Source organism: Copadichromis virginalis, linkage group LG22, assembly GCF_057382275.1.
Source record: "Copadichromis virginalis isolate Kocher_CV1m ecotype Utaka linkage group LG22, C_Virginalis_male_GT1.1, whole genome shotgun sequence".
NCBI lineage: Eukaryota > Metazoa > Chordata > Actinopteri > Cichliformes > Cichlidae > Copadichromis > Copadichromis virginalis.
The window spans coordinates 9,650,538-9,662,401 of NC_140638.1; the positions used below are offsets into that span (position 1 = coordinate 9,650,538).

Genomic DNA, 11,864 nt, shown 5'->3' on the forward strand with positions numbered 1-11,864 from the left:
TCCTCTCGGCCGTTTGTTTGGATCTGCGCGTTTCTTATTCAGTCCCACAGTTAAACACCAAGAGACCAGTTTATCAGTCACTCCAGGTCCTCCAAGTGCTTCTGGAAGTATTTATTCATCTTAAACTGAACACCCTCTCCTTATAGTGTTGAAAGATTTTTCTCTTTCTTTCTTTTATAGAAATTAAGCATCAGTGATCCTGCTTTGAACATCAGTTGGTTGTTATTCTTTATCCAGTTTAATGCTGAAAGTCCAGTCTGACACCAGAGTTGAACTCCTGGCAACAGCAACAACAAAAAAAATCCTAGTAACAATGAGCCAATAGAAATCATGATTAACTGACATTTTATGTCGTTTAAAGTTTAAAATAGATTGTGGTAGCCAGAGACTGCATATAAAAGTAGGACGTAGCCACTGTGGCATCACTCATTGGTGTCTGGACCGAAAGTTAGCATGCTGGGGTTTTTTTGAGCGGTCATGTGGTCATGTCACACAAGAGGGTAGACCACTAAGTTAGATGGTTGTTGCTTCCTGCTCGGAAAAATTAAGCCAATGTGGAAATCCCTTAAACCTGCATTCTGTCTGAAAGGCACCAGCAATAGCTGTGGTTGCAAAAAGACTTCAGGTCGTATAAAAGGCCTCTGAAAAAAATAAAATGTCTCTTTCTTGAACTCTGGAAACACTTTGCTGCTGAGTTTGCAGGCTTAGTCACTGATTTGGGGTCATACTGAATAACCCATTTTATTCAGTTTTATTTTTTAAGGAGCATTAGCCGTTAAATTTTCCACTCGCTCATTGGCTGACGACTTGTCAGTCACAAGTTGTCAGCCAAAGAGCAAGCAGTTTCCAACCCAGACCCACCCCTCATTGTCACGTCCCGTTTCTTATAATCAAGATGGCCACAGCAGAAACCTTCAACTCAAAGGGGTCATAACAGAAATTCAGAAACCAGCGGATGACATCATGGTAGTTGCACCCATACTGTCTCTGAGTTATTGCTCGCTAGCTTGAACATCTATGCATGGGCACGGCACAGACATAGATACCTGCTGATTCACGCCAAGTAACAAACCAATAAAATATTTAACTTTCAATCGCCAAACGCTAAAGCACGGACTTCTTGGATGTCTGTACCACACAGCGAGCCGTATTATTAGTCAGATATTTTCACTGAAAGCACTACAAAAGGCACAAACACAGTCAAAAAGTCCAGCTCTGTGACTCCAATAAGCAGAGAGTTGAGGGCATGAAAAACTCTAAGAGGGCGTTACGTGTTAATACCAGGTTGTTTTTTGTACGTTTGCTCTAAACAAATTTGACATTTTAAAACAGAAGTCAGTGGGAAAAAGCTCATTTTTGTAGCAAGCCTCAAGTGGCCACTAGAGGAACTGCGACTTTGAAGATTTGGACATTTGTGGGTTGAAAAGATGAGTTGACAGACAATTTAAAATGAAAAAACATCATCTTTTTTCGACTGGCGGGTAAGTCTCACTCACAGAAAAACATCACTGGTACATGGCTATAACTACCTCCGCCAAGAAGGTTGTGTGTGTGGGTGGGTTGCTTGCTTGGCTGGATTACTCAAAAAGTTATGGATGGATTTAACCAGAGATTGAAGTTAATCACTTTTAAGTTGGGCCAGTCTACCAGGATCTTGATGTGGACTCATCTCCACTGTGAGAAAAGGCTATATTGGACATTTGCCATCATAACTTCAACAAATTGGCACAAACTAATCTGGATTCATGCACAGCTGGGGGCACATTTTCAGCCTTGGAGGAGGAATGCTGTTCTCAGGTGTGCTTGTTTCTTTTTCAAATAAATCCTCATGCTTTGGTCTTTTTAGATTTTAACCTTAAGATAACACGCAAATGAATGCAACAGATATGATTAATGGTTTCCACTTTTAGAACACTTCTACCTCCGTGGTGCTTAAAGTAGTTTACATTTCTCAGTTATTCTCACACACAGAGCAGACCTGGGAGTCAGTTTGGGGTTTTGCACAAGGACGTTTTGACATGTGGAAGAGGCGGGGACAAAACCACCATTAAACTGAGGTTAGTCGCAAGCACGTTGTACCACCTGAGCCTTAGCCTTAAAAAAACAAAAACAAAAAACTCCTCCTCTCTGAAGTATATAAATTAATGAAGCTTAAAACTCATCTTCGCTTTTCTTTTTCCACTAAAAGCTTCACCACGGGGCTCACACTTCTGTAAAATATGGCTTAAAACAATAAAAACTAACTTTAAGAAAACAGAAATAATGTAACCAAGACTCTGAAAACATTCGTTCTTCGTTTCCTAACAGTATAATGTTTGTCAAGTCAGATTTTAGTTGACTGGAGGGAAAATTTTTTACTGTGCTTCTTTTTATATCCCAGGCAGATGCTGCCAAGCCTGTAAGGCAGAGAGGACCTGAGAAAAGAATTAAACAGCACCTCCTTGCTTGATGAATTACTGCAGTGTTAATATGCAAAGGAAATTCTGGCAGGCGTTGAGCATCATCATGTGACAGCTTCAGGGCAGTCTGAAGAGGCTTCTTTGAGTCTCCAGAAAAATAAATTCTCCACAGCAGTGTTTAAGCATGTGATTGCACGCCATGCAATTAGCACTTCCTGTCTGATAAAGAAAACCCCTTGAGAGCAGAGCCCTGAGGAGAGGTGATGAACTGGGTCAAAAGGCACGAGGAGACGCCAACAAGTCATCGAGCGATGAGGAAGTGAAGTGGGTACTCCCCACAAGATGTTCAGAAATGTCACAAGAATGGAGGATGGAAATAAGTCAGCACTTAGCTGACACTGTACTGCATTTAAAAGATGAGAAACACAGAGAGACCTTTACTTTAAACTGAGTAAAGAGTTGCATTTAAACTGTAAGGTTTGATTTTACCACCACAACAGAACATCTGACCAAAAATAAAGAGCCAAATCGTAAATTTTGAACACACTTTTATGTAAAAATCCTCCCACAGTGCAGTTGTCTCTACACTTGCGTCCACATTAAAATGTCAAAACAGTTAATTCTCCTCCTACTGAACAACAATAAGCCGAGCAGCCACAGAAACCCACCGAACAACTAACATTTCCATTTAAGTAAAAACCTTTTAGCCTTTTCTAATGTACAGTTTATTAGAGCAGACTGCCATAAAACAATGTCTCGGGCTATAGTTTTCATTCAGAAATTACACATAGACTTCACCTAGGCAGGCTCAGACCAGCACCGTATGTGATTAACTTATGAGCTTGAAGGCCTCTCTGACCACAACCTACAGCAGGTGGAGAGGCTGGTTCAGAGCGCTGCTACGCCGAGCTAACCAAAGCTGCAGAGCAGAACAGGGACTCCTGTCTCCACCTGCAGCCCAAGACTGTGCAGTTGGGGCTCAGACTGAAATATTTGCAGAGGAAAACTTGTGTTTTTTACAACACATACACAAAAACACCAACAACTATCTGCTATAAGGACAATCCAAATCTGTGGAAACTCCTCCTAGGTTACTAGCAAACAATGAAAAGCTGCACCACTGCCAAATGTTATCTCTGTAATATCACAGCCAACACAACTTCACATTTCATACATTTGCTGTACACAAAAAAAAAAAAAGCAAATTGAACTTTGGGAATCAACTAAAGTGGGCTGAATACATCAAACAAACCCACAAAGAGTCAAGATGATCAGAAAACCTAAAAGAAAATATAAAAAATATGCCCACAAAGCTGGGCAGTAATGATAAAACCAACATCAGCATTTGTACTGGATAAATGCTGAAAAATGAAGAGCTGATAAAACACACAGACACAAATCAATTAAAAACATCAATATCAGCATCAGCTGTGAGCCAGCTTCTTTAAAAGCACCTGTATCGGCTCAGATTTCCACAATCAGTTCATCTTTCACACAAAGAACCACAAATCAACTTTAACAAGGCAAGAAAAAAAAAGTTCAAACACAGAAAATGGCTTGAGGGAGACATCACCCAGACAAACAGAATAAATGTGCAGGCTACCCTCACACTGCTGCTCCGGTCTGGTTTTCTCTCCTTTGTTTTTAAAAACATTCCTGAGCTGACACAATAATAGAGCATTACAGGTAGAGCTGGGCGATATGAGATTTTTTCATATCACGATATGTTTTTTTCATTTCAGGCGATAACGATATCTATCACGATATAAGCCAAATAACTATATTTGTAAGATTTAAATGTGCCGTTGCTCACAAGTAAAATGTGAAATAATCAGCAGCTTGTTTTTATTTAAATATTTATTTCCCATAATAAGTTCAACAGGGTAGATGTACTTAAGGAACATGAGACTTTTTCAGATAAATAAAGGCAAATATTGCAAACTACACAAAAAGGCAGCCGCTAAAGCGTTTAAGTTTCAAAATAGAACAAATGAAACAGACTAAATTGTCAATTCCACTTAGAAACAAAATATTAATTCTAAAAATAAATCTTAGTTTGTTTTACAGAAGAACAGACAAAACTGACTAACTTTTGTCAATATCAAATAAACTGAGAACTAAAAGGAAATTCTCAATCTCTCCTTGTTGTATAGCTGAGCTTTTCAAACAGTTTTAACAGTTACTTTAGTCTGACAAAAGCCGAATGACGAATCAGCGCTTCCAGTCAGAGACTGAGGCTACGTCCACACGTACACGGGTATTTTTGAAAACGGAGATTTTCCGTTTCCGTTTTAAAAAATAATCCCGTCCACACGTAAAGGCAGAAATGAAGGAAAACGCTGCTATGAACATGCCAAAGCAGCAGGTGGCGCTAGATTCCTAACCGTGCAGAAATGTTGGCCAATCAGAAGTCTAGAAGCCTCGGTGGGAAAAAGTAAACAAAGCTGGGGCATAGAAGCAGAACAGAGTCGTATGCGTGGACGGACAGTAACTGTGTGTATATGTAAGCATTTAAACACTGCAGAGAGTAGAATTAACAGTAACAGTATTGTAGAAATTCATTTCACCGAAACAATAACGTGGCGCACAGAGTGACGCATGCACCAGTTTATTGTATTTCCAGACTTGCTTTCGGCACAATTTACAGTGCACGCTACTCTGTTTTTTGTCAGACTTGAAATAACCGAAATACCTTCACACTACGGAACTTCTATGGCTCTTCCGTTCGACAATCTCTCCGGCGTTGGAACCATCATCTGTTTTCTCTTCGGTCACGCTCGGTTGATTTTTCTAGTCGGCACACTCATTTCCTCCATTACCCGCTGGCTGCTTCCCAAACAAACACACGTGCGGCTTGGCACTTGTGCTGTACGTAACAAGTCACGCGACGTGACGCTGCGGCTGTGATTGGTTCGGCTCTGCGCTACTTAATTTGGATTGGCTGACCTTTTTTTTTTTTTTTTAAGAGAACAAGAGCGGCGAGGTCTATCGCGATAGCTTAATTTCTCTATCGAGTAAAAGTTATATCGCGATACATATCGTTATCGTTCTATCGCCCAGCTCTAATTACAGGCAAAACCAGCGTTCACGGTTTCATTTGTAAGCTGATTCAGATTAAAGAGGATAAACAGAGTCAACTTAAACTTACGAGCTTCTCCCATATAGAGCTGCGTGTGGATGAGGAGCTGGAGCCGGGAGCGGTTTCACTCTGACACAAATGGCTTTACTGAAACCAAAATTTCATGAAGTGAAAGGTCACTTTTACCTACACATGTCAGCATCTCCGCCACAAGACTCGTGGCAAAACACTCAGGTGAGCGATGGAAAGGTCACGTGTTCTGTATACAACTAATATAAGAAGCACATATGAAAGCGACCCTAATCAGAAGTGAAAAATATCAGATTCGGTGTGGTTTGTGGTGTTCAAATAGTCATGATAGAACAGATCTGAGTCATACGTGTGCAAAAAACATCAGGTTCAGGTCACTTTCTGCTTCAAGGACAACTTCAAGAAGCCAAAACACAACTATGAAGACAAGAATTTCATTCTTTGCACATTTTTACTCCTTAAAATAAAATAAAAAAAACAATTCTGGCCGTTCAAGATCTTCTAAACACACCCCTGAAACAACGATCAGCTGCGCTCATCAAATTTCTGCTAATCATCCTCTGAAACTCTGAAATTCAAATTCCACAAACACTGCAGCAGCTGCAGCACCGCCGTCTGCACCAACACCATTTAAACAGACTCGAGCATCGTTCGACCGCCATTTCTATCGTCCTCTGTCGGGCAAAGTAATGAACTGTTGTAAAGCTCAATTATTTATGTGGTTTGTCCAAAGAGGCTTCACGAGGAGCAAAAAGACAAAACACACACACACAGAGGAAGTGTTTATAAGATAAACAGAGGGACTCTGGCTGGCTGCTCGTGGACAAATCTGTGAGGATTGACTGCTGGGGAATGGCAGTGATGCACATTTTCACACCCAGCATGTAACGCTGCACATTTGTCGATCTGTGAACTGCAAACGTCTGTTGACACACAAATCTGTCAATTCTCGACATAACAAGGAATCCTTCAAGCCAATTGGTGCTCCGCGGGAGGATGCTTTGACTTAAGCATGCCTCCATCAGGCCTTTAATCTTCAACTTTGTTAAATGTATGTATTCAAGTAAATATCTGCACATTCACAAGCGCCAAAAACCGCCTGTAACACACCGTTGTGTGAGGTGGCAGGCCCTGGAGGACATGAGTGCCACTGAGGGAGATTAAAAGCAAAACACTGCTTGCTTTATGTTAATACTGCGCTTTGAAAGGCAAACAAAAGCCACAATTCTCTGTTTACATTAATGAACTCGGGACACAAAGATGTGAAAGCAAAAATGCATCACATCACAACTTAAAATAAAAAAAATGAAAATGGGGATACAAGTTTTACACGAAGCGTTTGGTGGCAGGGAGCACCAGGATGTCTCAGGTGAACCGATAACCGACCGGCGATAAAATAAGCCTCTCTGTTTGTCTCGCTGCAGTGACCAGAGGGAGGGCACTCCAATAAAGCAGCCACTACTGAAAAGTCGTGTATCATCTACCTTAAACTCGATCCGTAATATGAAGGGTAACCGGGATAGTCAGAAACACAATCATCATGTCACTGGAACATAAAGATAACCATACAATATTTTAAAATTCTATTATATTTATTGTTAGATTAGTCCCTTTTCGTTTTTACTTTTAATGTGATTTACAAAAATGCACAAAATTAAAATTAAAGATGAATTTTACTGACGGCATTATTTATTATTTAATATTTGCTTTTGGTTTCACACGGGACACAATGCCCAGTCTCACGCGGGAGGAAGTTCTGCTTTTGAGCCTTTTATCCACCAAAGCCTCGTCTTCAGAAGAGCTCTAAAGGGTTTAACGTCCCCTCGCGTCCAATGCCAAGTTGCAATGTTGAGATCAAAGCAACGCAATTGTTCAGCTGCACTGATGGTTGCAGAGCAACATTACTAAGAAAATCAGGAGATCGGTGTAAAGGCAAACTGCTGACCTGTGCACGCTGTGAGTGCAGGTATATGTACCACTTGTGCACTGGTAAATTACACAGGTTATTTTGTTTGTCTAGAAACACAGAGCACAAAACCAGCATCAGGGTTACTTTTCCGGTACACGAGCTGTCAGCAGGCCAACTTTGCAGAAAATCTCAAATTTTAGGCTGCAAATGAGCACAAAGACTGTAAATTATACTCTCACAAGGCGACCGCATTAGCCCGAAAAACAGCAACAAAGCGCACTGACGTCTGTACGCAGCATGAAGACGATAACAGCAAATGGAGGAACCAAAACTACTTCACCATCTCATGAAAAAAAAAAAAAAAATCCTGGAGGAGTTCAAGGAGAAACAGCACAACTTAACCCAAACACTGGAGAGCTATTCCAACACTACACTCAGTTCTCAGATAAGCATAAATAATGTTATCACAGCAACAACCAGCAAGGCTGTACTTCCTCTTATTCAGCTCATGCCTTGCTCCTCTCTTCATCTTCTTCTTCTTCTACGCCTGACATTTCAGGAAATAAAGACGCTATTTTCAATCGAATCACACATCTTGAAGGAAGAAATACAACCAGGTGGCGAGTCAACAGAGCACGTCCCCTTAAAAATTCCATCCAAACCAACGCGTCTTATAGCCGAAAGTATCTCAGGAAACCTCGAAGCAGGACGGTCGCTAACTCACCTTTTAAATTCTTGGGGTTGTTCTGCTTGGTGCGCGGCATCTTTCCGCCTCAGTTCACAGGTGCATCTTGAGGGGTGGGGGGGGGAGTGGCTGTTAACCTTGAGGTGAGTCGACTCCTGAGCAGTCTTGGCACATCTAGAGGGGAATAAACAAACACACACATATACTGTGAATACATCAAGTCTGCAGAGGCCAAACATGAGCTCCACAGATCAATGAGGCACTGTGCAGCCTCTCCTGCTCCCACTTGGCAGCTGTCTGGGAGTCCAGGACAGAGCGGCTGATTGAGCGTGCTCCTCAAACAGGTGCCCGGGTCGGAGTTTTTCCCCCATTTCAGGGCCGCCTTGAAACTACGTGCAGCGCTGCGCGGTGAGGCTCGGCCTGCTCTCTGCCGTCAGAGGGGAGGAGGTGTGAAGACATTCTGTCGATATCAACATAACCCTGCAGCGGCTGCTATCTGCCGCTCTGATCTCGAGGCTGACACAGAAATGATAGAGTTACTGCTCATCACTTTAACGAACGTCAGCGTGGATCTCAAATCATGCAAACTATACAACCCCCCCCCCTCTGAGCGTCAGGCAAAGAAGTGTCAGAGATCTTTCTGTCAAAGTTCAGTCTTGCAGGTCTGCATCCTCCATCGATTGTTTTCGCACTGATATCAATCGATGACCTTTCCCTAAATGGAAGATTAGAAGCTTATTATGGCTGCAATGCAAATTCCAGCTGACAGAAAAAGGTTGGTGTTCAAGTTAAATGTTACCCAGATGTCAAACCCACAGTGCTACCTGACATGCACAAGCAGCCGCAGAGCAAACGCTCCCCCTCTGCGCAGACAGGAAATCACTAAAAATCATGAATAAAACCTCTCATTTAATGGCACCATTAGCCTTCCTTTGCCCTTGCATCATCTCCACCCCAAAACACCCCCCTTACCCCTGCAGGAGACGTGCACGTTGCAGTGAGCAGCAGTGCTTCAGGAATCAAGTCTTTTGTTTCTTCCCCCCTCCTCTCTTCCTCACCAATGTTACATAACACTTACTACAACTGGATGATGATGATGATGGTGATATTTTGTCTCCATACAGTTGGTACATGTGGCGCTAGAGCAATGACATCATCTCACGGTACTCACACTCGCTGCAGCAGGTCGCACAAAAACACATGCAAGCTCGGCTTCAGTAGACGCATGAAGAGGGGCTCCTCGCCGGGTGGTGTTTGAGCGCAGGGGTCGACGGCGCGGACGAGCTAGGGGAGCAGGAGGAGAGAGACGTTTCGTCTGTCTGTCAGTCCGTCTGCCAGCCAGCCTGACTGCTTGCCTGTGTGTTTGTGCGCGCACAGATATGCGAGGAAACACCCCGATACTAACACGAGAGAGAGAGAACGAGAGCGAGGGAGAACAACATACAATGCTGCGTCCCGTTCAGGTGACCAAAGAGTGATGATTTCACACCTGAGGGGCGAAATGCAAAAGCAGCCCCCACTGGCTCTGAGTGCGTTAATCACAAGACTGAGAAATATTAAGCATTAGATGCAGAGCGGGCTGCAGGAGCATGTGTGCTCCGGGTTCATGCAGTGCAGTCATTAGAAGCAGAGCTAAAAAGAAAAAAGGGCATTACTGGCATTTAACTGTGCGCAATGAAGTCAGCAAAAACAATGCGTGGGAATAGCGTATTTTGTGCCTGTTGCAACACGTGAACGCCCTGTGAGGGAGGGCGGAGCCAGGGAAAACCCCTCGCTTGTCGCTGCAACAGCGCTCGAATGGGACGCTTCCCTTTATCCAACAAAATGCAGTCAGATTCCAGTTCAGCCACACACACAAATACACACGTTTGTCACGGCAACAGCGGACACACAAACACACTGAGGAGCAGCAGGTGTAGCTGCTTGGCTTACCTCCAAGTGCAACAGCGGGCACTGCGCAGAGAGGCGACCCCGGCAAGCGCAAGTTTTTTTTTTTCTTTTTTTCTGTGCTGCAGGGTCCAAAAACAACACTGCGCAAAAAACAAATAATAAAATAAATGCACAAACAGACTCACACCTCTCCTCTCTCAGTAACAGACCCCCCTTCCTCCTGCTCCTCCTCCCCCTCCTTCTCCCCCCACTCAAAGTTAGCGACGGGCTAAAACCGGGCAACACACACACACAGCTATAAAAGCATGTCGGACTGTCTCCGGCTGCAGCAGCCGAGCTCGACCTTTAGTAGCCGCAAACGCGCGCGGGGGAGCAAAGAGAGCGCGCGGGACGCGGTGATACTCACAGGTGCGGGTTTGGCTCGTGTCAGGGCCGCAGCACACCTTTTAGAGTAAGAAGGGGATCCGCTGTTTTTTCTCCCTTCACCTTCTCTCTCACTTTCTATTGCAGGAAACAGACAGGCCTACTGACGTCAGCGGGGGTCCCGTCTCCGCCTCCCAGCTACGAGGGGTGTCCTCCCAGGCCAGCGGGGGGCTCCCGACGGCCGCCACGTTAGCGCAGGCCCCGACGCCTCCTCGTCGATGCCCCTTCAGTGAGCCGCACCTCCTCCTCTTCCTCCCTGTGCTCGCTCCCTCAACGTCTGCAGGTGAGGCGCCGCATTCCGCGTCGCTTGTTGCAACCCCCCTGCCGGACCCCCACTCAGCCTCTCCTCTGCACATAGCTCAGGACTGACGGTTTTCCCGGAGGTTCCTTGTTGTCAGGTCACGTTGTGCCCCTCCGCCACTACCGGCCGGGCTTCCCCGTGCACGGATCCAGCTGCACGGACGTGAACAGGGGGGTGGGAGGACTTCGTGCACCAGGACCGCTGTCCGTGGCGGTAAACAAAGGAGAGGGATAAACCGTGGTCTGCACGGGTGCCGAACAGCCTCTGAAATGCATACAGTTCAAAATGACTCACCGAGAAGGCCTATTTTATGGGATTTCTTCCTCCACTAACATATAAAGCCACAAACACCAGTGAAAGTGTGGATATTCAGGTGCCTTTGGGTTCCCAGTTACAAACCAAGTGATTTTGTTACCTCATATGGGTTTAATTCCTAGACTGGGAATCTCCATCTGAAACCTAAATCAGATTTGAAACTGTGGGAGATCGGGTTTCAGCCTGTTATGTAATTTAAACCATAAAAAAAATTGATTAAATATTTTCCACAAGCCTCAAAAAGATAGAAAATCTGGAAAAATCTTTTCCTACGTATAATTTAAATATATAGTGACTCGTTTTCTGCAAGCTTTATTTGTTATTGCATGCTCTGTACAATTTTTTATCAGTTACAGATGCTTAAAATTTTAAATTTAAAAATATATATATATTTTTTAAATTTTTTTTAGTATTTTTCTTATTTGTTTTGCAGATGGGTCTCAATTATTTGTGTCGATAATGTAAAACATCTAAAAATATTATATATTTACATATTTATGTATCTGTATTTTGTATTCAGTGTTAGTTCTTGTGCTTGATCTCCTGACGAATACAAATAATAAAGAAAATAGTCCTATACTAATACTCCAGGGCAGAAATCTATTTTTAGGACTGATTTTGATTTCATATTGTTATTATAAAACTATTAAAGGGTTTCATTAAAGCCCCCTTTTCTGCAGCACAAATACAATGACATTGCTGTACAAAAATTAAAACAACATTGTGTAAAAACAGGAAGCGTGCTGCTGCTGCACTTGAGTGAGTAAAATGTTAAATGTGATTTGAATCAGTGGTTTCAGGTGTGTCCTTCCTTCAGTTAGTGTTCATATGTC

The 11,864-nt window shown here is 43.3% G+C and overlaps 1 protein-coding gene across 3 annotated transcripts in view; it reads right to left on the minus strand.

Annotated features, from left to right (window-relative positions):
* The window catches only part of hivep1 (HIVEP zinc finger 1), a 68,148-nt gene extending 57,647 nt beyond the window's left edge, over positions 1-10,501 (minus strand). The window contains exons 1-2 of one of the 3 annotated variants that reach the window (XM_085445163.1): positions 10,399-10,501; positions 8,142-8,276 (exon numbers count right to left, since the gene is read on the minus strand). In XM_085445163.1, coding sequence (XP_085301289.1) covers positions 8,142-8,181 — 40 coding nt within the window. In that variant the 5' untranslated portion in view covers positions 8,182-8,276; positions 10,399-10,501. Of the gene's footprint in view, positions 1-8,141; positions 8,277-9,273; positions 9,604-10,034; positions 10,150-10,398 lie in introns of those variants that run through there. The other 2 variants (XM_085445165.1, XM_085445164.1) reach the window with 2 other exon arrangements.
* Positions 10,502-11,864: the final 1,363 nt, after the last annotated feature.